General features: G+C 37.8%; 1 protein-coding gene across 1 annotated transcript in view; it reads right to left on the bottom strand.

Moving 5' to 3' along the window:
• The window catches only part of ST18 (ST18 C2H2C-type zinc finger transcription factor), a 184,491-nt gene that overhangs the window by 98,567 nt on the left and 58,083 nt on the right, over positions 1-27,841 (bottom strand). The window contains exons 2-3 of the mRNA XM_032223013.1: positions 11,147-11,201; positions 4,841-4,871 (exon numbers count right to left, since the gene is read on the bottom strand). Coding sequence (XP_032078904.1) covers positions 4,841-4,871; positions 11,147-11,201 — 86 coding nt within the window. The remainder of the gene's footprint in view (positions 1-4,840; positions 4,872-11,146; positions 11,202-27,841) is intronic.

Here is a 27,841-nt window from a genome sequence, read left to right on the forward strand (position 1 = left end):
CACTTTATAAAGCCTTAGTACTGCTTTACAATGTTGTGGGTCCTTCATCACTGGAGGCTTTCAAAAAGAGACTGGACAATTATTTGATTTTGATTTGATTTGATTTGATTTGATTAAGTTTGTATGCCGCCCTATTCCCGAGAGACTCAGGGCGGCTAACAATAAAAAGGGAGGGGATACAAAAATATAAAATAAAAAACAACAATTTAAAATTCTACAACAACCGTAACCTCGAATGGGGCTGGATAGTTCAACAGCCCCAGGCCTGCCGGAACAGCCAGGTCTTAACTGCTTTGTGGAAGGCCGGAAGGGTAGTAAGGGTCCGGATCTCAACGGGGAGATTGTTCCAGAGGGCCGGAGGAGCCACAGAGAAGGCCCTCCCCCGAGGAATCGCCAGCCGACATTGGCTGGCAGATGGAATTCGGAGGAGGCCTGAAATGGTATCAGGTCTCCTGTTTGATCAGGGGGTTGGATTAGAAAACCTCCAAGATCCCTTCCAATTGTATTATTCTATATTCTATGTTTATAAAGAATCCAGCAGAATGGCTTTTTTTCCTTCTGACAATACCAGAAAAAGAACTATTTTCAAAATTTATGAGGTTATAACTGGTAGAATTACTAGGCATTATAAGAAATGTAGCCCTGAGTTTAAAATGTGGTTAATTAATGATAGCTCTGAAAGACTAGAAAAATGCTAAAGCTGTATAAAGACTACAAGCATATAAAAATATTGCATACGTTTATAAAATGTAGTAATGTGTGAATGCTTGACAGACAGGAGTAATATAAGTGAACTTTAGTATACATCCAATATACTGAATAAACTAGTGTCATGCTTTATACTGATATAATTTCAGTGTACTATAAATAAGCAAATGTATATGCACACATAATAAAGATTTTGCTGAACCATACCACTTGTACTAGTGGTGGGTTTCAAAAATTTTTAGAACCTCTTCTCTAGGTGTGGCCAGCTTTGTGGGAGTGGCTTGCCAGCCATGTGACCGAGTGGGATGGCTTGGCAGTCAGGTGACTGGGTGGGCATGGCCAACTTGTAAAATGTACAAATGTGGTGAAACTCACTTAACAATGCACTTGCTTAGCAACCAAAATGTTGGCTCAGAAACTCTGGAATTTGAACCACGCAAGTGTTAATGTTGTCAAGTTACAAGACCCTTGCACCCTAACCCTTTAGGGAAAAAAACCCCAGGGGTGTTCAAACTTGACAGCTTTAAGACTTGTGGACTTCAACTCCCAGAATTCCTCCTCCAGTCATGTTGGCTCAGGAACTCTGGCATTGAAGCATGCAAGTCTTAAAGCTGTCAAGTTACAAGACCCTTGCACCCCTAACCCTTTAGAAAAACACCCCCAGGGGTGTTCAAACTTGACAGCTTTAAGACTTGTGGAATTCAACTCCCAGAATTCCTCTCTCGCTCTTCATCTTGATGATGTGCGGATGGGCGGGGGTAGGGAGCTGGAACCAGTTCTAAAGGGCACTGTAAATTTGTGGAACCTCTTCTATAGAAGAGGTTAGAACTGGCAGGAACCCACCCCTGACTTGTCCGCTCTGCTAATCATACCTCTTCCCAGGTAAGAGGCTCTAAATAGTGGTTAGTGATTTAAGATATCAGTATCAGAGATAAAGTATTTCTCAAATCTACCTCCTAAAACTGTGGAATGTGGTTGGATGTTCAATCTAGTGCTACAAAACTATTGGTGTCCTTCTACAAGATTGCTGAAACTGTTGGCTGGTTGCCCTATCCATTTTATTTGGTTGATTGTACAAAGAGCAATAGGCAAGTGCTGTTCATCCTCACCCTGGGAGCTCCCAAAAAAATTAAATCCTGTCATTTGCTATGAATATATTCATAATATGCAGACATTAGGTGGCTGTAAAGCAAATAAATCACTCTGAAAGATTGCAATACCAATCACTTTCTTCTAACACCATCTAATTCTGATATAGTATGTTTTATTTTTAAAGGCCAACTTCTCGATGGAGAGATCTTAGCAAATGGGTAATACAATGTCATTTTAAAAAAGTTATATCAGATTTCAAAAGAGGAAATCTTCCAAATGTAAAAGGTTTGGCTTAAAAAGAAATGAAAGGAGAAATTTAAAAATATTTTGTAGAAGTATCTTATTCTTGCATAATATGCAAACATGGGGTCATCTAATAAGTACTGAAATGTTCAAGATGCAGAAAATAACACTATAAACAATTTACTTAATGTGAAGAGATTCAGTTCATGTCATACTTAAACTATGCAACGATACACATTCTGTGGTAGCATGACTGATATCTATGTTTCTTATCAAAGGCAGTCTAATGTTATATAAAGGCTACAAGATTTGGGAAAATACACCTCTATATATCAATCTTTGGAAAACATAATCAAGACAATGTTATCATGAAGACTGGGTATATAGGTATCTGCCTAGCTAATGAAGATAAAGACTGAAAAAAAATCCACAATTGATTCTGTTAGGAGAATGAAAGCTAGTTACTTTGTCCTCACTCAAAAAAATACACCGTGGGAGTAGATTAGGATTTCATTTACTTCTTAAACATGATGAGATAGTCAATAAAATCTGTTCCAGCTTTATAAATGTTTTTAAAAGCTCTACATTCTTGTATGTTGCAGAATCAAATGGCCACATTATACAAAATGGGAAGAGTTTTACTGTTCAACCTATCTAAATATGCAACCTTTTTGAAAATTAAGAGAGCTTAAACCTTATCATCAATCAGATCCAAGATGGTATATCTTACATGAATTTAAATTAAAAATCAGTAGAAGGATTTGCCATCTTGGAATTATCCTGACAAACTTAATTATATTACTGCAGCAGGAGAACAAGATGCCGCCTTAAGCCCCATTTTTGTGGCCCTCAACCTTTCCCCACAGTTATACTGCTAAAGATCACAACACACTCATTATTGATTAAGTGCTTTTGGGATATTGGAATCCAGATTATCTTTGAAGAAGCCTCTAATAATCTATTTTTAAGTGAATTTGTCAAATCTTGTCTTCCATTCACCCTTTTGTTTTGCTTGCCTTCTTCAAAGACATTACTATATCATTGTGTCATATGTGGCCCTTGGAACTCTTCAAATAAATAAAGACTAACTACTGGATGGAAAAAAATACCCATGGTCTAATGAAACACATCTCTTTTCATATCCCCATATCACATTAATTCAGTTTTTACATTCACAAATAAGAAGATACACACACACACACACACACACACACACAAACACACACATATACATACATACCACAATTATAGCAGCCAATAACATTGGGTGAAAAAATTCTTAAGAATTCACAACTACAAAGTTTGAGATTTCTGTTTTATTACTATTTGAAACTTTATTACTAAAGAAATACCACAAATTTGTACCACAAAAAGCTACACATTTGGAATCTAAAAAGATGAACTCCAAGCTACTATCGGTTCAGTCAAACCAGTCTGAACTGGTAGGAACTAACAACTGGACTGGGCCAAAGTCACCAAGCTAGCTTTGGTACTTAGGCAAGATTTAAACTCACAATCTCTCAGTTTCTAGCCTGGTGCCAAACTGGTTCTCATATTAGGGTATACCATTTGTCACAAATGTAAGGATACTGATCTTATGCCAGAGATAACATACTCTTTTTAGAGATTAAGATAATTATTAGTATTATTTTCGTTTTAAAAAATAGCGCCCAAATCTTCGTTATTACCCATATTTGGAAAAGGACTATTTTTAGTTGCTGTTCAACTGAAATCTCACTTTCACTGTTACAGACTCCTACTGCATGTACTTGAAATGCCTTTGATTGAATAATTTAGAAATAGAATATGAAAAAAAAAATGTTTTTAATTTTATTTTCCCCATTGAAAAATTTCTGGAACTTTTTCATTTACATAATGTGTTTATATAGTAGTTACTTAACTTTTCAGTGACCAATAGCAATGTGAGCTAGATAAAAATATGGAGTAATTTTGCAATTATCCCCTTTGGCTTCAGTAAAATGCTCAATAGGACGAGGTAGGCAGCTGAATGGTGCCAATAAAGAGAAATAGTTATCATTTTCTTTTACATGGCATAATTGCTACATAAACCATGATCATTCCACAGATTTTGTTAGATCTAGTTCCATCTTGCAGAATAACAGGAAAGGAGATATACCTTCTCAGCTATAATCTAATGCAACACTAGCTACTGTACTTGCAGTGATAGAGAACAACAAAATAGGAGATTTTAGATAACTTTTAAGGTTTTTTTTAAACTTTATTCATTTCAAACTTTATTAAGAAAGAATAACCATAGCACAAAGCTAAAATTTTGGAATCTAAGGAGATAGACGAACAGTGTTTCTATAATATTTGAACAATGTCTTCACACTAGATATATTCGAGTATAATGTTTAGTGAAATCTTTGGAAAAGTTATGACAGAAGAACTTAATGCAACAGATATGACTGCCTGCCTGTTTAATCACTAGAGTTACCTATTTGATATACCAAATAATGCTAGGAGGTGTTTAATAACCAACTTTAACATTTTGTTTCACCAGCATTTCTTTTAAAGAACCAACTATATAACAACTACGAACAGGCCTACTTGTTCTGGTGGTTATTTTGTTGTAATAAATGCTTAAGATAGGGATGTCAAACTTGCGGCCTTTGGGCAGGATGTGTCACTTGCTGGCCATGCCCACCCCGATTTAGTGAAGGGGGAAAAAGTCACGATACATCACATGACAACAACATGACAACGTGAGTTTAACACCTCTGGCCAAAGAAAAATAGCCAGTGATGAAGTCAAGATATAAACTTTAAAATCTTACCTGAGTTCCTGCACGATTGAATCCACATGTGCTGTAAAAGAAGGGAAAACTGAATCAACTTATATGTTGCTTTTTTTAATCTGCTCACTTCTGATAAGAAATATAACCCTTTTCTTAACAGGGTTACTTTAATTTCCCCCCAGCCACAAGATGATTATTATTATGAGTAGTAACTATTAAGTAGTAAATTCTATGATGACTTTTTTAAAAAAATGCAGATCGTTTTCTACCACACTGGAAGATGAAAAATACTGTACAATGGATAAAATTTACCTCATACATAAATACAATTGCTAATTATAGCAGTAGTAATGTTGATTGTACAATGAAAAACCATATTTTGGTAGAGATGATTTGAGAGTGGAGAACTCTGGTGTTTACTTATTTACTTACCTGCCTGAAAAAGATTAGATGGTTTATTGGAAAAGCCATTAGATCATTTATTCATCTTTCACCCTATCTTTGGGAAAACATTTATGCTTGTAAGCCTCTTTGTACAAGAGAAAAGCATTTAAAGCTTAAATATGCTTAACTGTTTTGGTAAATAAGAGTGATAGCCTTCTTAATATTTAAAGAAATTATGGTAGTGTGTTAACTTTGATTAGAAACTACTAAAGAAACTCAGTTAGCCCATAGCTCCCTGCAGACTTAGTCACATAAAAGCTTACAACAATGTTCAGATGTGCCACAGTAACTTCATTATTTCATTGCAATTAATCACCTCATTTGGGAGTTGTTTTTCATCCTGCTGATCTAAATGGAACTACTTTTATTGATCTCATCTGAGGGTAAAGGAAGCTTTTTAAAGAATCATATAGATCTGGATTGATATCATTATAACTAGTTATATTGCTAGTACTAAGATATCTGGGTTGATAACTTATGGATGACCACAAGATGGCAGCAAACAGTCACATTTATCTGTATCTCTTGGCTACCATCTACTGTTTGAATTTATGCAGTTTACCATAGCTCCATACTTTACATTCACTAAAATGAATATCAAAATGTGCATGGATGTAGAAATTTTATAGCAATTTGCTTGTAATTTTGGGAAGTGCTTTACAAAATTCTAAGCAACTTATTTTTAAAAAGACAGACATAAAATAGGAAATTATTGGATTGTATTATTTAACTCCATCTGTAAATACAGTTTTATGTGATCATGATAAATTCATGGTTTGCACATTAATTTCTACATGCATAGATATGTCACATTGAAATGTTATAATGCAGTAGTTCTCAAATGATGGGTCATGAAATTCTGGTAGTTCCCAATTAAATACAGAGGTCCTGATAACTATCCACAAAAGTGTAAGTAGCCAGGCTTGGAAACAGCAGTCATTGAATCCAGAATTAGCAACGACATGGTCTGGAAATAGGAGTAGGAATCTCAATGGGAACAAAAACAGGACAGGAAGACTCCAGAAACTGGCCTTGAAGAAAAAAAAATGGAACTACCAAATGTCTTGCAGGGATTCTGCTTCAATTCAGCAAACTGCACAGGGGCAGATAGCCTAATGCTCCAGAGGGTTAATGTCATTGCCCAGAGGATTATTGGTTGTCCTCTCCCCTCCTTGGAAGAGTTTTATAGCTCCCGCTGCCTAAAGAAAGTTCAAAGCATTCTTAAAGATCCACATCATCCTGGGCACCCTTTTTTTGAACTACGACCATCTGGCAGATGGTATAGGATAATAAAAACAAGGACAAGGCTGAAAAACAGCTTCTATACCAGGGCAATTCTATGGTATAGTGCAATATTAATGCAATATAGGGTTTCAATTTCAATTATATAGCATGTGAAGGATGTGTCTTTATGTTTTTATTTTTATAATTATAATGTACACTGAAGATGGCATTTAATTTTGTTGTACAATGTGCAATGACAATAAAGTAAACTAAATGAAACTAAACTAAACTGAATACCAGGAACAAGTTACAAGGGAAGATACAAATCCATGGAAAGATATACAATCAGGGGTGGGTTCCGGATTCTTTTACTGCCAGTTCGGTCAGGGATGTGCTTCGTGCGCACATACACTTTGCATGCTTGATGAGCGATACACGCACATGACAGAAGCAAAAATAAAAAAACTGGTTCGTATGCGTGGGCGGTTGAGTTACTACCTACTCAGCCAAACTGGTCCAAACCAGTAGGAACCCACCTCTGTATACAATGATGTTGATGGAAGAATTAATATATATTTCAGCAGAATTGTAGTCAAGAACCCTGATCCAATCTCAGATAGGAATCTGGATCTACTTCTGGAGAATACAGCATCCAAAAGCTCCATCCAGTGCTTCTGGAACCTGTGAGAACTCATTCCCAAGTCAACAGTAAAACTGAGTTCTCACCAGGCCCTGATTTTGCACATGCACAGGGCTATGACACATTTGAAGCTAGCTATCACTCCTAGTACTCAAGAAGAAGAAAAAACTCATTACAACAGTGGAAAATATATGCAGCTCTGATTTGAATTGTTTGATTCTTGATTTTTCTGAAACTTGCTTTTCATTTTGAAGACATTTTGTTACTGGCTAGGTAACATCATCAGTGCAAAGGAGAGTGATATTTGCTGGCTGTTTATATATGGCAGCTTGTCCTATCAGTCTTGATTGGAGTATTATTTTTTCCTTGATTACTCTTTTGATTGCAAACAGATAGATGACTGGCAGGTAGAAAACTGGCAGAACATATGCATGAACATGGCAGTCAGAAAACATAATGAAAATACCTTAATTTCACAACACATTGACAAGTTCCAGCACAATTTCAACTGGAAAACCATAGACTTAATCAAGGTAGATCCAAAAAATAATACAATTTCTAACATCTTGGCAGTCTGACCAATCAACTAGTAACAAAAAAGTGAGATGAGCTCTACCTAGAAACCATTCAAAAAAGGTAGCAATTAAAGGTCAGAAAACAACCAAACAACCTTAACTACATTGATCCTCATCACACCATCACTTGTTAACCCACATCCAGATAAGCAGGAACAATCAAGAAAGAAACAATGGCCAGTTGAAAGAGCAGTCAATGAAACAATATAGCAGTCAAGGGTGATAGGACAAGCTACCATATCTAAACAGTCAGAAAACTTCACTCCCCTATACTGTGTACTGATGAAGTTACCTAGCCTGGTTATTAAATATCTGCAAGAAGAAAAAGAAGTTCAAAGAAGATTTCACTAGTCAGAGGAACATGAAAGCTATTATTTTAGAAGGACCCACCTCCACAAATTTTGATAATTGCTGATTTCTGCTATAATGAGCTAAGCATCTCTGCATCTTTTAAACAAAAACTTCATAGGGGTCAAAGCACTGTAAAGAGGGGTCCCCAAACTTGTCAAACAACTATGAAGCACATCTTTTTGAATTGTTAAAGCAGCTGCATTTGTTACAAGTCTCAGATGACTATGATAGAAACTGTTTTGGTCATCTTCAATAATACAATAGCAGAGTTGGAAGGGACCTTGGAGGTCTTATTATCCAACCCCTTGCCTAGGCAGGAAGGTGTAGCTGTTTTAATGATTCAAAAAGAAACATTTCATACCCATTTCCACGCATTGCAGTTTTTGCTTTTCATGCAATCTTTTCACAGCCTCAATATTTGAAAATGCTTGCAAATGAGAAGGAAGAAAATTGCCATATGGTTGACCTTTAATAAAATAATTTATTTAAAATATGTATGTTGACACTGAGCTTATTTTGAATTCACTGCATTAAGAAAATGCATTCAAATCAGAGATGGGCAAGCAGGCCTCTGTTCATAAACTGAAAGGAGTTTTCTGAGATTCAGACAAAATATTTGGAAGGCCTTGAGTATAGAAGGCTACTTATCCAGTTAGGCTACTTTCTTTGGTTAGAACTGATGTTTAGAGCATAATTTTCTACTGGGGATAATTGAGTCTGTAATCCATTCCCATCACAGGAATCACTGACACATTTTTGCTACTAGTGTCCTTCTCCAATTTCTATACCTTATTATAAAGGAGGTTTTTCCTGCAATGGGAAAAACAAGGCAGAGAATGCTTGGGCAGGACCATTTATTCATCTATTAGATTTTTATCTTACTTTTATTGCTTTATAAGTTACTCAAGATGGCAAACATACATAACACTTCCTCCCCCTCCTCCTATTTTCCTCAAAACAACCACCTTGTGAAATGGATTGGGTTGAGAAAGTGTGACTGGCCCAAGATCATCTAACTGGCTTTTATGCCTAAGGCAGTGTGGGAAGAAAGTGACTTCAGTACCCACTATGACATATTCTATGTCACCTTTGTCATGCACGTCATCCACCAACCTTGGCTATGTTTGAGCTCAATAAATCCCAGGTCATAAAACAAAGAACTGCTTAAGTTTTTCTGCTCATACGGCCTCTTGGGCTGAACTGGCTGAGTGCATCTCCCTTAAGATATTAGCAACTCAATCAAAATCCATAGAAATATTTTAGGGCATGTAAATTCTTTACACAGAGAAAGAGTTTGCAATTGGCCAAAGGTTGAAAGCCCATTGAGCTAAACATTGCTTTTAAGAATAAACAAAGGATCCCTTCCTCTGTGGGATTACCATTTCTAACTACAATGTTAATGGGGGGGGGCCCTGCAAACTCAGCAGGATGCCTAATTGAGCACACACACACACCCCTTGGCTATCCAGCTAATTACAGTTTCCAATAATTTCTACTGGGCAGGATCTATTATTGGGAGGAACAAAGGGGAGGTATAAAGGCAAATACTTGAGAACTGTCCTGTATTGAGAATTGTTGTATTGCAAGTTATGTTGGCAAAAACAAACAAACCCTGACCCATCAAAATAAACTGATCCATCCTGTATATTCATAAGATGAGCTAGATTTGAATCCAGAACAGGAAGAGTAGAACTCAGAATTTCCCGTCCCAAAGGTGTTTTTAAAAAGACAACAGGACTTTCTTGATTTTTTTTTGAAGATGCTTCACTTCTAATCCAAGAAACTTCTTCAGTTCTTGTTGGATGAGAAATGAAACATCTTCAAGAAAGGCCAGTTGCCTTTTTTAAAAGCACCTTTGGGACAACCATGACCTGGATGACTGACAACCTACATAGAGATTCAGAGTCTCCAAGTTCTGGGTCAGCACCCTAACCACTAAATCAAACTACATATTTCAGTTCAGTCTATGGTGGTCTTCCATATAGCTGTAACAGCAGTGGTAATGGGATGGTATCTCATAGGAAGAAGAAGGTGTCTTCCAACTGTACGTTACGAACTTTTAGGTCATTTCAACAATTAGTGCTTGAATTACACTACTTGCCCTGAATTGTTCATTATATGCATTACCTCCTTGCACCAGCGTATTCAAACCTGATGTAGCTAAGCAGATGCTTCAAAGGTCCTTCATAGAGTCATATGTCAAAGTACCCTTAAAGTGCCCTTAATGTACTGGATTGTAGCAAATTAGATTTGTTAGCATTACATTTAGTCATTGAAGTTCTGCCACAAACTTTTCAGCTAAAATCTGCTTCAAATGAAAGTGAAATATCCCCATTTATTTACTTTTATATATGCCCATATCCCATTTTCAATGAAGGGTCACAAAGAACATTAACAATTATAATAAAAAGTTATTTTCCTTAAGGGGTTGTATTTCTAGTCAATCATGTTTTCCAGATGTTTAGATCATTAAGGGGCCTTTTAATCTCAATATTGCATTGCCATCTGTTCCACTCCTTACCCAATGAGAATCAGAAAATGGGTTTAGCAAATATTTGAAAAGGTATAAAGAATACACCCACCCACCCACACACACACACTTTAAAAAATAGGAATATAGCAGTGTTTTAAATAGACAAAGATTTATTTGGAAAGGGTTTTTTAAAAAAAAAAATGTTATAGCACAGTTTGTGCTATAACAGGGAACAGAAAATCACTAAAATGCATGTCCCTCGTTTACCAAAGTTAGCATATAATTTGAAAAGGATCAGTTGCACTGAGGAGTTTATATTGTGTTCCAAAATAATTGCTTGCATGGCAAAAGCCATTTAGTGTCAAAATATCAGAAAGCTTCTGTTGGGAGATTTTTTAAATTGTCTATGTGAAATTTATCATGCATTAGAAAGATTGTCTTTCCTCTTTCATTCCCCAATGCATGTAATAACATTTCACCTCATAATGCTTGCATTTTCTGTCCTGACTTGATTAAAATGAGCCCTAAGGAAGGTGTTGGCTCAGTGACTACACATTTGGGAGCCTGTGCAGATATCATTATGTTTCATGGTGTGGTGGGCACAGGGTCAGAGAAGGGGGTCTTTTAAGCTAACTCACCCTTGATTCCTCTTGAACGGGTACGTAGCTTTTTATCTTCTCCATCGGCATCCATCTGCAAGAAAACAGGAAGCATTCAATTAATATGTTTACCACTGAAGACAGTTTTGATGTCTTACAAATGAAGGATTTATTAATCTGTTGTAACTTAGTTAAAAAGTCATCCATGAATGACTTTCAGTGACAGTTCAGAATAGTATTTCTTTAATATGCTCTCAACACAATTGCCAATGAGCTACAAATGACTGGTGATTTAGGGATTTACATTCTAATTGCAAACAAGGAATTTTGTGTATGTGTGTATGTACTCAGATGACAACTCCCTCTAGCCTAGAACATAGCCTAGAACGTTTTTTCCCTCCCCAATAAATGTTTCCATCAAGATTCAAGCAGGGCATGAAGGCTACTGTGTATTCATGCCTTCCAGGAAGTGGCATACAGTAACAAACTGCATGCAAATATTGAAGTTTCATTTATCTGTCATAATCATTATTACCAAGAGATGTGTCACTAGATGAATTTGTCTAATGTCCTTTTAAATTCATGGAGGGATGAATTGTATGGCAACAAATTTCATACATTTCTGTTATTTGGAGAAGGCAATTTTTTGTCTGCCCTAAACTGACTCTCATATCAATTTTGTTTAAAATTATAGGAAAAGAGTTTAAGTTTAAAGTTATAGGAGAAGAGAAAAGGATAATAAGCTATTTTCTCAGCAGTACGGTGAGATTCAGCAACCAGAATCAGGCACATCATATCCCTAGAAACATGTACTGTATGTTGGTACAGTTTGGAAACATGCTGAAATGTTTGTAAATTTAACACTGTATATGAAAATCTATGCCCATACTACTAGATAACCCATTAATTATTTTATGTTGTTATATTTGTGATATTTCTCACATTGTAATTAAATTATTTTCATATTTCTGTACACCAGAGGTGGTTTCCTACCAGTTCAACTAAACCAGTAGTAATTTGGCGGCCTGGGTCACTGGAACCGGCAGCGACTCATGCATACCACATCCCCCAAACCGGTTCTCCTCCAGCGGCACCATCTTGATTTTTGGTTCTGCACATGCACAGAACAATTTTCATTGCAGAAATGTAATTTTTTCCCTTTTCTAACATTTTGTGCATGCACAGACCTTTTAAAATGCAAATGTGCACGCCGAACCGGCAGTAATGCCGGAAGCAACCCACCCATGCTGTACACCCTCTAGAAACACAGAGCTGACAGAAAATAAACAAGTATTTTAAATAAACCTTTTCAAGAAAGAAATGTGAAAAAAATATCCTAAGCCACAATGTAATACACATAGTCTTTTTTTTAAAAATCTTTCATGTTCTTCTTTTTCAAGACTATTTTATTATTTAAAATGTTTAGATTTGTGTTCTGCTTTTTTCCTCTGTAATTTCAAGTTACTATATGAATTTCTGGTTCCTTTTGATTATTCCCACAATAACAACTCTGCAAAATAAACAAGATCATTGTCAGCCTCCGTTTTGCTACTGCTTCGGCTGCCATTGAAATGGGGAGGGGGGGCATGGTATTTGGGAGGGGAATCATTGTTGTGCTGGAGGAAGATTCTAGATTTTGAACTGACCACCTTACTGCACATGTGGAGGAGGAGTGTTTCCCGCCAAGGCCAACGGTCCAGCATTCCATCCTGGTGATGCCTTTCGACGTTATCTCACACTTGACATTTGGGAGAATTATGATTGGACTGTATACGGGATGCCAAGGGGAGGGGAATGAATTATACAATATATTATTCGCTTTCGTGCCTAAATAATCAGACTTAGCTTAGCTTCTTTTCATTTATAATTAGTAAAAGTACACTTGATTTCAACAAATGGAGTCCGGTGGTTTTCTTTCCTGATTTGTGAATCAAGAAGAGAGAGGCTGTATGCGCTGCTGAAAATGTTCCCCAGCATTTCCAGCCGGAGGAGGAGGGAGGCGTTAGTTCCAGTTCATCTGAAGAATCAGATGATGAGCACTCTCATCATTGGGTAAGTTCAACCAGAGGCCCCATGCTTATCCCAATTGAACTAAGAGTGCCACTTTCTGGCGCGACTGAAAAACTTTTAGCTCTACTGGATTCAGGCTGTTCTCGCTGTATGATAAGTCCAGCAATGGTGGAAAAACTTGGCTTGAAATTGAGAACTTTGAAAACCCCTATTTTTGCCAAATTGATGGTTCTATAGTAGGAGGGGGTCCTGCTCATTTTTCTACTGAGCCCTTACAAATGAACATGGGGACCCACCAAGAATTAATCACTTTTATTGTGGCACCTGGGATGGACCGGCCCCTTATTTTGGGACTCCCCTGGCTTCGTAAATGGAACCCTCGCATTAACTGGAGGAAGGGGTGGTTACGCATTCGCACTAGCGCACCCCCTGAAAGGGAGGTTGAATCTCCAGACACTGCTGATTCTAACCCCACTTTGGCAGCCAGGGGGCAGGAGAGGATTGAAGGGGAGGAAAAAATTCCGAGAGAATATTGGGATCTAAGGGGCGTATTTAGTGAGAAATCTTCTGATAAACTCCCCCCCCCCCACAGGCCCACTGATTGCACCATTGATATTTTGCCTGGGGTGAAGCTTCCCAAGCCCTGGATATATTCAATGTCCCTTAGGGAGATGGAGGAGATGAGGAGATTCATTGACAAGAATTTGGAAAGAGGTTTTATTGAGCCAGCTAGACCTAAGGTAGCGGCTCCTGTGCTCTTCAGAGAAAAGAAAGATGGCTCTCTCAGATTATGTGTGGACTTCAAAAATTTAAACTGCATCTCTGCCCAGAATCTGTACCCATTACCACTGATGAAGGACATACTGGCCCAACTGGGAAAGGGTCGCATTTTCACTAAACTGGACTTGAGAGAAGCATACTATAGAGTCCGTATAAAAGAGGGAGACAAGTGGAAAACAGCTTCCAACTGCCCCCTTGGCTGTTTCCAATTTCGAGTGATGGCGTTTGGCCTACAGGGAGTGCCTGCGGTCTTCATGCAGTTAATTAATGAGGTGTTGCATGACCATCTTTACAAAGGTGTTATCGTATATTTAGATGATATCCTTATTTACACGGAAACACGTGAGGAACACGTAAAGCTGGTTCGTACTGTGCTGAAAAAGCTTTGGGCCGTGGAGCTTTATGCCAAATTGTCCAAATGTGAATTCCACCAGGAGAAGGTTGACTACCTAGGCTATCGTATTTCCCACGTGGGTGTGGAGATGGACCCCGTTAAAGTTAAAGCGGTCACTGAGTGGGAGGCCCCTTGTACACACAGGCAGTTGCAAAAATTTTGGGGGTTTGCCAATTTCTATCGTCAGTTCATCCCTTCTTTTGCTAAGATAGCTCTTCCCATAACTAACCTATTAAAGTCCAAAGGTGGGCCGAAGCCCAAGCCTAGTCAGCCATTGGATTGGACCATGGAATGTCAAGCTGCTTTTGAGAAGTTGAAACACCTTTTTGCCGAAGAACCGGTCCTCAAGCACCTGGACATGGACGCGCCTTTTGTGGTTCAGGCTGATTCCAGTGACATGGCTGTGTGGGTTGTATTGCTTCAAGCCAATGATCAAGGTAACTTACAACCCTGTGCATACACCTCTCTCAAACTGACTGACACAGAGAGACGTTGGGCTATGTGGGAGAAGGAGGCATTTGCTGTTCGTTGGGCTTTAGCCACATGATGCCATTTTCTAGAGGGCGTGGACTGACCATAAAAATTTGGAAGCTTTGAGAACTCCCAGGAAACTTTCTCCTAAACAGATGCGCTGGGCTCAACATTTCAATCATTTTAATTTCACTTTGAAGTACATTCCGGGGGGGTAGAATTTTATGGCTGATGCTTTGTCCCAGCTTCCTCAATATAACTGTTCTAAGCTCAGCGTGGTCCAGCCTGTCATTCCCATGATGAACGTCGCTGCTCCAGTGGTTACTAGGCATCAAGCACGTTCTAAAGTGGAGGTGTCCCGGGACTTTCTTTCCAACCTCAAGAAAGCCCTCCCTAATGATGATTGGTTCCAGCAGCACATGGGTGAATGTACCATGAGGGATGACTTGCCCTGGATTGGGGTGAAACTTTACATTCCTATGTCTCTTCGACTAGTTGTTCTTCAGCGAGCTTATGATTCCCAGATGGCGGGGCATTTTGGTTTCGTGAAGACGTTCCATCTCGTCAAGAGGCAATTTTGGTGGCCTTCTTTGAAAAAGGACATTGAAAGTTATGTTGCCAGTTTTCCCGTTTGTGCCGCTGCTAAATGCCCGCCGGGGAAGCCTCAAGGATTGCTCCAGATTGTAGCTCGCCCCATCGCGCCTTGGAAGCAAATCTCTATGGACTTCATTGTGGAACTCCCTGAGAGTCAGGGACAGACCGTTATTTGGGTAGTTGCTGACTTGTTCTCCAAGCAAGTCCATTTCGTTCCAAGATTCCGTCTGCTAAGACTCTTGCTAAGATGTTCATCTCCCACATTTACCACTTACATGGGGTACCCAACCGCATGATTTCGGATATGGGTGTGCAGTTCACCTCCATGTTTTGGAGGGAGTTTCTGAAGCGAATTGGCTCCGCCCAGGGCTTAAGCTCCACCCACCACCCTCAAACTTATGGGGCTTGTGAGAGGACTAATTCTGTTCTGGAACAGTATTTGCGTTGTTTCATCAACTACCAGCAGGATGATTGGGTGGATTTGTTGCCGCATGCAGAGGTGGCTTTTAACAATTCTGTGCATAGCAGCACTGGCTTCACCCCTTTCCGGGTGGTGTATGACCAGGATTTTGTACCCATTCCTGAGGCTGCTCGTGAACAGCCTCAAGTGGTGTCTCTATCTGAGTGGAGTGATCGCCTTCGGCACGTTTGGCCTTTAGCACTCCAAACTTTGGATGCTGCGCATCGCGCGCATAAGAAACAGGCTGATAAGAAACGGACTAAGCCTTAGTTGGTGATCAAGTTTATCTGTCTACTAAATTTCTTCAGACTCCACAAAAGTCGAAGAATTTGGGGCCTAAATATGTTGGCCCGTTTCCTATTATCAAGATCATCAATCCTGTTTCTGTTCAGCTGCAACTGCCTAAACACCTCAACCGGGTTTACCCTGTTTTTCATGTTAACCTCATAAAGCCTGTTTGCACTTCATCTTTACGTCTGCCTGTTCCGCCACTGCCCGTCCCGCTGTTGATTGATGGTGAACAACATTTCGAGGTTTGCGAGATTTTGGACTCCCGTAAACACCGGAATCGTATCCAGTACTTGGTGGCTTGGAAGCATTTTCCACCCTCTCATGCTGAATGGGTGGACAAGTCCCATGTTCGGGCCCCTACATTGCTCCGCCAGTTCTATTCCACTTATTCTGACAAGCACTGATTTGGTCTATTTCCTGACGAGTTTTCTCTCCTCTCTCTCTCTTCCTCTCCCCTTTTCCCTTTTTGTTTTGTTGTTCGTCTGTTTGTTTGTGTTTTGTTGTTCTGCAGGTTTGACCGCCTTTTTCTGGAGGAGGGCCGGATGTCAGCCTCTGCTTTGCTACTGCTTCGGCTGCCATTGAAACAGGGAGGGGGGCATGGTATTTGGCAGGGGAATCATTGTTGTGCTGGAAGAAGATTCTAGATTTTGAACTGACCACCTTACTGCACATGTGGAGGAGGAGTGTTTCCTGCCAAGGCCAATGGCCCAGCATTCCATCCTGGTGATGCCTTTTGACGTTATCTCACACCTGACATTTGGGAGAATTATGATTGGACTGCCAAGGGGAGGGGAATGAATTATACAATATATTATTCGCTTTCGCGCCTAAATAATCAGACTTAGCTTAGCTTAGCTTCTTTTCATTTATAATTAGTAAAAGTACACTTGATTTCAACAAATGGAGTCCGGTGGTTTTCTTTCCTGATTTGTGAATGAAGAAGGGCTGACAATCATTGATTGATTCCTAATTATCCAGTATTCTTCATGGGCAAAGATTTGAACCTAAGTCCTAGACCACTACTCTTATATCTCATAGATTTTAGATTTGTTTTGTGGGAGATGCTAAGTCTATTGTTACAATCACTATTGTAACTATTCTGGTGGTATGTTGTGGATTTGGAACATACCTTGCCACTGGAGGTATGTTTCACACAATTGGGATATGATCATTAAATTCATTGTGGTCTATGATTAATTCACAGAATTTTAACAAAGCAGTGTATTCTTGTAGAATTATGCCATGAAAATTGGTCCAGCTTCTGGTGACATCTCATCAGTATGAAGCAATCATAGCTTCAACTGAAACAAATATATTCAAACTATTTAATTCAGAGTATATTATTTGATATAAATTTCTTTGGATAGACTGATAACAAAACCACAACCAAGAAGGACTGATTTTGATCCTATTGCCTCCCTACAGTTACCCAGGAAGTTATGCATAAAAACACTCTGTCAATTATATGTAATGTCATTTGATTATATTTGAAAACTCTTAACATTTTTCTGTAAAGTAAAAACATTAGCTTTTATTTACAGTATGAAGAAATTCACTATCCAGTTAGAAATGGGAAAAAAATTTTCTCCATCATTGTTGGTGATAAACAAAATTTCAGACTGACAATGAAAGCAGGAGGAGCAGCTGTTCTTAAATTGTTTGTATGATTGTGTGTTTTCCACTTAAACAGAGGAAGGAAATGTGAGGGCTTTCATCCTGGATCTGGACAAGAAGAAGGGACAAAAAAGTAATTGGAGGTTTTGAGCAAAAGAGCTAATTAAATTCTGAAAAATACAAAGGAACCACATTTTTGAGATGATGAAACGTTTGCTTATTGAATTAAGATCTGGTAGTATAGATTTTGAAATTAGTAAATTAGGCACATATGCAACTGATTTATTCACTATGACTTTTTTTTAAAAAAAAAAACTCATTTTAAGGCAGCTACCCTGTTCATTGCCCCTTTGATAAAAATAAAATTCTGCACAATTTTCATGATTTGTTACATTTAGAAATAAACATTTTTTTAGTTTGCTAAGAATATTTGTTAAGAGTAGAGCACAATAAAGATGCAGGAAGCTTTCTGAATCTTCTGATCTCATCCAGCCTACCAAGACCTCAGGACTGGGGCCACACTCCGCCATGAACCACAGAAACCTCTGTACACTCTGTGGATTAACCTGAAACACCAAAATATATTTCACAGCAAAGATATTATACAACAATTATGTATTGTATATTATTTGTTATAAAGAATTCTAAATTTTAAGAGAAGGCTGGTGTCTCCAGATGTATTGGGATTATAGTCTTCAACACAAATTAAAGGCTGGGGAAAACTGACTGACATTCATTTTCTTCACCCATCCATAATTCAAAAGCTAGGAAATGTTTGTGTTCCAAAACTATGCATTTAGTTTATTATTATGAATTGTAGCCTATAATGATTGCAGTTAAACATAACTAAGAAACTTGACTATTGGATGGTAAAACAATTGCAGATTGAAGTCATTCTGATTTTGAGTTATTGTGCTTTATGTACTATTTGATCTCTGTTAAAAAAACTGATTAATAGCAATAACAATCTGATGCTCAAACCTGCTCAAATCATAAATATTATCTGGTTTGTATTTACCATTTTGTGTATTATTTAATTTGAAGCTCAAGTTGGTTTACATGGGTACCCTACTTTATTTTATCTCCATAACAAAAGGGCAATTATATGCCATAAAGTTGGTATCAACTCTTAGGGATATAGATGGATTTTAAGTGTTGGTGATATAAAATCCCATTCCTATTTGTCCAATAGTGCACTCCTCGACACTCTGAGCCCATCCATTTTGCTGCTGGTCATCCTTTTTTTTCCCTTTCACCTTTTTCAGAATTATAGACTTATCAAGTCTTTGCATAAATCTTTGCATAATGTGTCCAAAACATGATAATTTGAGCATCATGAATTGTCTCTCAAGTGGTAACTATGGATTTCGTTTGTTTCATGATTCTTTAATTTGCTTCTTTTTCCATTCATGATATGGTACCTCAGGAATGTTTTCCAATATCAAAGTTCAAAATCATTGCTAGTCTTTCTATTCCTTTTCAGAGTCTTGACTTTCACATTCATAGAGCAAAGAAAATCAGTATTTGCATAATTCTGATTTAATTGGCATTTGCAGCTTCTTTTCCAATACATTCATTGCTATTGTACCAAGTGTTAGTTTGTGGTACATTTCTCGACTTTTATTAGATTTTTAAAAGCAGAAGGTATCCATCATTTAATATGTTCATTGTTATTTCAAATGTTGGTTACTTTAGTTATTATTAGTTTGGTCTTTGCATTTAATCATAGTCCCATTTTATGTGTACTCCTTGACTCATATTACTAGAACTTCAGATAATTTGTATGAGGACAATGAGATGTTGTAGGATTTCCATTTTCATAAGCACATTGCATAGCTTGACATGGTTAACACAAATGAAGGGTTTTTCTAGCAGCAATTGAATTACACTGGTGCACATTTTATGGCCATGTAGCTTCAGCATTTGGTTGCTTGCTCTTTAGCAATTTCTTTTCACATGCATTCTTCACAAACTCGACACTTCCTCTGGTTCCCAATCAATGAAATTCAGGACACCAAAGCCAATCCTGTGGTCCATCTTGAAAATTATGGATATATCTCAAGATCCTATCATGAAAACGAATTTGCTTTCTTCTTTCAAGCCTTTTCAGCTTGACTAGGAAGTTGCACATGAGCAATCTGTGATCTGTTCCACAATCAGTTCCTTATTATATCTTTGCTGTTGCAATCAATATTTGATCATTGTTTGCATTTTAGTCAAGAACTGTCCTTACTCATATTTCCTGACTATAAAAGAAATGCCATTCCTTCTTTCATGTGTCCTAAATGTTAAAAACCATGATTTTCTGACTGAAAGTGACCACTTCCATTCAGTTCAGTTCTCTGATGAAGTTGTCAAAGTATAGTCAATGCATTTTATCTTTCAAAGTGCAAGTACTGAGTTGACCTATATTTATGTTCTTTGTATTTCATGGTCCCATTCTAATTCTCTCTCTTTTCAGTTTTGGCTTTTCTGGTCTTCTTATGGTAACAACTATTATATAGTCTGAAGACTAATCTAGCTATGTCATAAACACCAATAGAATATGTCAAATGATTCTCAATGATTCCTTGAAAGTATGTTGAGGGCTCCTTATTATCAATATATATATATATATATATATATATATATATATATATATATATATATATATATATATATATGTAGGTCTCTAGTTGTTCGGGTTTTCTCCCGCGTAGAATTGGAGATGTCTTGGCGACGTTTCGACGAAGTCACATTCGTCATCTTCAGGCTGCTGCTGACTACTTCAGGTTTGGTGTTTCCAGGAGTAGTGTGGGATCTTGGCTGGCTGTTTGTTCCTTATAACTGCTGGTAGGGGATTAAATTTTAACTGCCAGTAGGGGATTAAGTTTTAACTGCCAGTAGGGGATGAAAACTGATTGAATGGGGGCTTGGGTGTGTCTTGATTAGGTGGAAGTGTGTCCTTATTTGGTGGAGGGGTGTTCTGTTCTGATTGTTTGGGGGGTTGTGTTTCCTGTGAGGGTGGGAGGGGTTTTGAAGAGGCTGATTGTGCTTTAGCAGTCTGGCTTCTGGTTCTGGGTCGTGCCTCCTCATCAGTTTGTGTTTTTTGGTTGTTTTCTTTGTGGATGTTTTTTGGTAGTGTTCTGTGTGGCTATTGTGAGTGTGGGCCTGGTCTCAATCTTCATGTTTGGGATTCGTTTGTTAATGAGGGCGGGTTTCCAAAGGGCTGGCAGGCGGGAGGTGTCGTCTCGCCTGTTCATGCTATGTGGGTGTTTTTCTATTTCGATTGCTTCCCTGATTATACGGTTGTTGAAGTGTTCGGCCTTGGCGATGGTTCTGGTCTTATTGAAGTCAATTTTATGTCCTGTGGCTTTGAGGTGTTGGACCAGGGAAGAAGTTGGTTCTTCTTTTTTGATTGCATTTTTGTGTTCTTCAATGCGTGCACTTATTCTTCTGTTGGTCTGTCCGATGTATGTGGCGGGGCAAGTAGTGCATGGGATTTCATATACTCCTTGATTTTCTAATTCAATTTTGTCTTTGGGGGTTACAACCCCCCCAAACACATCCTGGATCTAACCAACCACTGCCTATCTAACACATACTTCATTCACAATGGACAAAGATACAAACAGATGGAAGGAGCACCCATGGGATCACCCCTCTCACCTGTCATTGCCAACCTCTACATGGAAAACTTTGAAACCCAAGCTCTAGAAAAATCTGATCACAAACCTAAACTCTGGCTCAGATATGTAGACGACACTTTCATAATCTGGCCACATGGGAAAGAACAACTGGACATCTTCCTTACACACCTCAACAGCCTACACCCCAAAATACAGTTCACCATGGAAACAGAAGCAAACAACCAACTCCCCTTCCTGGACGTCTTAGTCTACAGGAAATCTAACGGCTCCCTAGGACACACCATCTACCAGAAGAAAACACACACCAACCGCTATCTGCACACACTCTCACACCACCACCCAGCCCAGATCAATTCCGTAGCCAAGACACTCATCTCCAGAACAAAACGCCTAGCTGATGAACAACACCTAAAAACCGAACTACACACTCTCACCAACGTACTGACATCCAATGGATTCCAAAGAAATAAGATCACCAACCTAATCCAAAAAGAAACCCCCACTAAAGTCCAGGACAGAGAACAAGAAAATGGAAAAGCCCTCCTCCCATACATAAAAGGCACCACAGACAAAATCAGCAAAATCCTCCGCAAACACAACATCAAGACAGCATTCTGCACAGACCGGAAAATATCCACCATCCTAAGAAACCCCAAAGACAAAATTGAATTAGAAAATCAAGGAGTATATGAAATCCCATGCACTACTTGCCCCGCCACATACATCGGACAGACCAACAGAAGAATAAGTGCACGCATTGAAGAACACAAAAATGCAATCAAAAAAGAAGAACCAACTTCTTCCCTGGTCCAACACCTCAAAGCCACAGGACATAAAATTGACTTCAATAAGACCAGAACCATCGCCAAGGCCGAACACTTCAACAACCGTATAATCAGGGAAGCAATCGAAATAGAAAAACACCCACATAGCATGAACAGGCGAGACGACACCTCCCGCCTGCCAGCCCTTTGGAAACCCGCCCTCATTAACAAACGAATCCCAAACATGAAGAATGAGACCAGGCCCACACTCACAATAGCCACACAGAACACTACCAAAAAACATCCACAAAGAAAACAACCAAAAACACAAACTGATGAGGAGGCACGACCCAGAACCAGAAGCCAGACTGCTAAAGCACAATCAGCCTCTTCAAAACCCCCCCCACCCTCACAGGAAACACAACCCCCCAAACAATCAGAACAGAACACCCCTCCACCAAATAAGGACACACTTCCACCTAATCAAGACACACCCAAGCCCCCATTCAATCAGTTTTCATCCCCTACTGGCAGTTAAAACTTAATCCCCTACTGGCAGTTAAAATTTAATCCCCTACCAGCAGTTATAAGGAACAAACAGCCAGCCAAGATCCCACACTACTCCTGGAAACACCAAACCTGAAGTAGTCAGCAGCAGCCTGAAGATGACGAATGTGACTTCGTCGAAACGTCGCCAAGACATCTCCAATTCTACGCGGGAGAAAACCCGAACAACTAGAGACCTACATACTAACACCCGCGAAAACCTCAGAAAACATATATATATATATACACACACACATACATACATACATACATACATACATACATACATGGTTTTCTTGGTAGAGTACAAAAGCTTTAGTTAGGATGACTTTATGCTTTGGTTCACCTGGTATTATAAATTCTTCATTATCCTTCCCAGGAGCATACAGACACATGCACATATATACTGTCATGATGAAGTCAATACAGTAGGATTTGAGAGGAAATCAAATCATTATATGGTCCAAAACAGTTAATTTTCTATAGCAAGTTCAGTCCATTTAATTTAGAAAGAAACTAACTATTGCTTAGTTAATAAATGATGTGAATAGAATTTACTTATTAATCTTGTGTATCTGTATTACTCAATCTGCATTTCCATTCCCAGCAATCTTTTTTTAAGATTGCATATTTACTGCAATCAAATATTAGAGAATTCAAGGAACTTTTTAATCTGCATATATCCACATTATTCAGTCTTTTTCAGTATTATGACTATAAATGTAACCAACTTCAAAATGTAACAAGAATTTGAGCATCTCTGTTCCCCACTACAGCTCATATTACAGAAGGCTATATGAAATATGTAACATATGGTGTATGACATATGACCTAAATAGCTCTTTATAGGAATAAACAAGCAGTCAAACAGTTGAACTGATTTTTGTAAATGTTATGCAAATACTTGAATAAGTCTGTTTCTTTGCATAATCTAAAATTAGAAATGTGTTTGTGGGTCTCTCCCCCCCCCCTCTCTCTCTCTGTGTGTGTGTGTGTGTGTGTGTGTGTGTGTTTGCAATGAAGGATAATGGAGGATAATAGAAAATGCTCCAAAGAAAATGGCTATCCATGTAGATAATTAAAAATAAAGTGTTTGATCAGAAAGAAAACTTCTCTGTTGCTTGCTGCCATTCAAACCTTAGATGGGGTAGCTTGCAGTGTGATTGCAATAGTAATGGGAAATGTGGCTCTGTTCTCTGATGCTGAGTCGTGATTGAAGGCACTGACCTGCCATAGACTTATAATAGGGGAGCAGGTGTGGCAATGATGGACTTTAATTTCCTTTAATAAACCTTTTATGTGCCACACTTTTACTGCCATTCCATGCTCTCCAAGGTCCTGCACATAATAGGTTCATTACTTTTGATTACTATAGTCTATTGAGACAAACAACTCCAGATCACACTATATATTATGTGCAGTTAAACCAATACAGACTATTTATCCAATGTGCTGTATTTCACCTGCAACTCTGCTGAAAAAAATTAACAGCCACTCTTAGAAGTTAAAACTATTTTTTTTTAAAAGCAGTTAGAATTCCATCCTCATCATTTCATAATAAATGCTACACCAATCACTGCAATTCTTTTTTTAATTGTGAAATAAACAAAAAGAAGTGCAGAGAATTCTGGCTCTTTTTAAGCAGCGTTTATTTGAGTTTTTATTTGGTCATGAATATTTAAATACCACACAGTGGGTGCAAAACACTAGTCAAATCAATATAGGTGATTTTTTTTCTATTGATTTTCTTTCTTTAGGAAAATCATTTGAATTTATGACAGATGTTTAAACAGATTAAGATTAATCTGGCTAGGCCTATTTAGTATGATGAACATAGCACTGTAAACCCATCATCACGGGCTGAGGGTGTCTGCTGCATATAAAGTAGTCCTTAGAAAACTCAAATCACCCTCCCCTTCCCCCAACTTCCTCAAAAAGCTGAAGTTATTTACTATGTCCCAATGCAGTGCAGTTTTCCATCCATTCAATGGCATATTTTAAAGAGTTGTGATGCAAAGTTGGGCAATTACTTCCATTCTCTTCAAAAGTCTACTTGAGCTCTTTGATAGAGCCTTGTTTTATGACACATTGCTAAATATTAAGCAGCCCTTTCTTAATAAGAAAAATTGAAATAAATCAACTGGCTATTTAACTAAAGTAATTGAATGAAGAATATACTCATATTGTGGTAAAAAATATATGTCAAGATGGAGGCTGAAATGGTACAATCAAAGTTCCAACTCATTTATCTGATGCACATAAAAAACAGGTGGAGCTTCATTCACATTATCACAGCCACCATCTTGTTGTAGTTTTTTAAATCACATTTTGCAGACCCTCCTACTTTGGGGCATGGTACTCGAGCCGCCTTTTATTAACTCAAGCAATACTACATTTTAAAAATAATAATTTAGCATCCTTTCTCCATTAAAACATACCACATTTTTCAGTATGCAGCAACAACAAATAAGAAGCAGCAGAATATCACCATAATCCAGCATATCACATTTTCTCCCAATTGCTGAACACTACAAGGTAAATATTACTATATCCTTTCTTAATTCTACTTGTGCGCCAAACAACTACCTAATTCAATTTTTTCAACCTGGTGCCCACTATTAAATGTAGTGTCTTCATTATACTGCTGTTTTTGCATCATGCTTTCCTATTGTTTTTCATGCATTGTCTTTTATTGTAAAGCCACTCAGAGCTAATGTTAAACGGGGTATCATACAAATCTCAACAACAACAATAATAACACTAGTCAGTGTGATTATTGGAAGTTGACAACAAATCTGGAGAGAAATTAATTAAGAAATCAGTCAACCTGATATGATTATTTTTCTGAACTCTAGAAGCATTGACACTACTAAAGACAAAATGTTTGATGTTTCCTTAAATAGCTTGTACATATTTTAAGTTTTCAGAGCATAATGAACTGAAATAAGCATTCCTAAAATAATGTTCTATAATTGTAAGACAAATATTAACATTTATAGGTTGGTTGTATGGATGAAATGACCATGAAACAGCAATTACATCTACCCTGTGGAATAGCATATACCTGGAAATTCAGATTATTCCAAACTTGTTAGCCTTTTGCGAGGCACTGAAGACCTAACTGTTTCCCCAGATGTCTGGATCAAGAGGTTAAGTTAGTATTGATGCATTTTCTTTTCTTTCTTTTTTCTTTACTTTTCTGTCTTTTTTGGGGGGTAAGTGGGGTTATTTTTATTTACTCTTGCATGCCAGTTATTTTACATTGTAACCTTGAGTTTTAATTCTGTACATTATCCAAGTCACCTGTATGAGATGGAATGTAAGTATGATTGGTCACATCAAATATATCAGCCATCTAATCAATTGATAAGTTTCTTTGATTCCAGTGGAATTATTTTATAATGTATATAACATGCTCTCCATTGCACATTATATGTATGCTCAAATTTATATTTGTCAGCAGTTTGAGATAGGTCAAACAGAGCCTGAATAGAGCCAAATTGGTGCAGGTAGCAGGCTAGAAACTGTGAGTTCTTGTCCTGCCTTAGTCTCTCTCTCTTAGTCCTAGGAAGGAAGCAAAGGCAAACCACTTCTGAAAAATCTTGTCAAGATAATTTAAGTCTAATCCAGACAGTTGCCAGAAGTTAAAAACTGACTCTAAGGCACACAAATGCAGGTACACATACACGCACCCTGAAGATATTCCAGCATGGTATTTGATTGTTGTAGGGCAGGTGTCAAACTTGTGTCATCATGATGGTGTCACATGATGTATCTGGACTTTTTCCCCTTCGTGGGTGTGGCCAGCGTGTGACACATCTGGCTCATGGACCAGGAGTTTGACTGCCATGTTATAGGGTATTAAAGCAAGCTCACAAAAGCCTCTCCAAATTTCTCTCTGTCCCACCTTATTGAAAGCAAAATCAATGCAGAATTGAGTTTCTTTCTTATTCTTGCTTCAGTTCTGTGTAATCTTTTTTGTAAATCACTCTGATAGTTCTTTCATACCTTTTTCAAAGCCCTGTCTCAATTACTTTATACCATCAGATCAACAAGACTCCTTCAGTATGTTTTCAATTCATCTGATCATAGAGAAAATATATCCTTTCTCTACTATACCAGTAGTGTAGATTTTTACTGACATTGTAGCTTATTCTTATTCTTGGTTTTTAGTTTTCCATGTGCGGAGTGTTTGATTAATTGACTCTAACAGAATATCAAACATCTGCAGTTTGAAAAGAAACAGCTTGGTGATAAGAAGGCTGAAGAGTTATGGCCATGCAGTTCCATTCTTTCGTTTTCTCATGCCTCTTTGGTCTATGTAATAATCTACTAAAAGCTTGCTTACTTCACACACACACAGACACAGAGAGAATGCACGTGGTTACCCATTGCACAAAGTAACACTGAATGGCATAGAAAACTTGGAAACAATTTAGTAAACTTAACACAACAATGATCCCAACTCATAAAAAGACAAAATAAGCCAGCATAAACTCACCTAACCCCCAACCCAAATGCCTGAAGGAACATCCAGGTTCTTGATCTCTTACCAAAAGCTAAGAGGGTTGGGGATCATCCAAATGAAACCATAACGTATCATAAAGAAGCAAAAGTTCCAACTAGTTCCTTCCTCTATTTGACCAAACTTTGTTCAATATGTAATAGTTTGAATCTGCATTCTTTTGAACTGCATTTTAAAAATTGTAGGGGGGAAAAAGCACAGTGAAATAAACTGAACTATGTCATTCTAACCATAAGTTGGAAAACAGATAAGCATTTCTTTTTTTTAATGTAATGGCATGATTTTAAAAAGTTTCTTTGACATCATTAAAAATAACATACTTGAAATTTGAAAAGTAAAACTGTAGGAGGAAGAAATTTTGTTAGGCTTAAAAGATGAGAAGCTTATATATTACTTTTATGTGGAGTTTACATTGTAATTCCCAATAGCCTACTAAAAGCTGCCATCTTAAGTACACTTATTGGGATGCATATTTCACCCACAGACATAAAATATGTGATTTAATCAAGAGTTCCTTTAAGTACGTGTTCACACAATAGAGCATTATAGTTCATTTGACTAATGATTTTCATTTTAATAACGCCTTCAAAGAGCTTTTATATTCACTAGTGACAGGCAATGTTTTATGTGATCTTAAAATGAAAATATTATGCTTT

Source organism: Thamnophis elegans, chromosome 8, assembly GCF_009769535.1.
Source record: "Thamnophis elegans isolate rThaEle1 chromosome 8, rThaEle1.pri, whole genome shotgun sequence".
Lineage (NCBI taxonomy): Eukaryota > Metazoa > Chordata > Lepidosauria > Squamata > Colubridae > Thamnophis > Thamnophis elegans.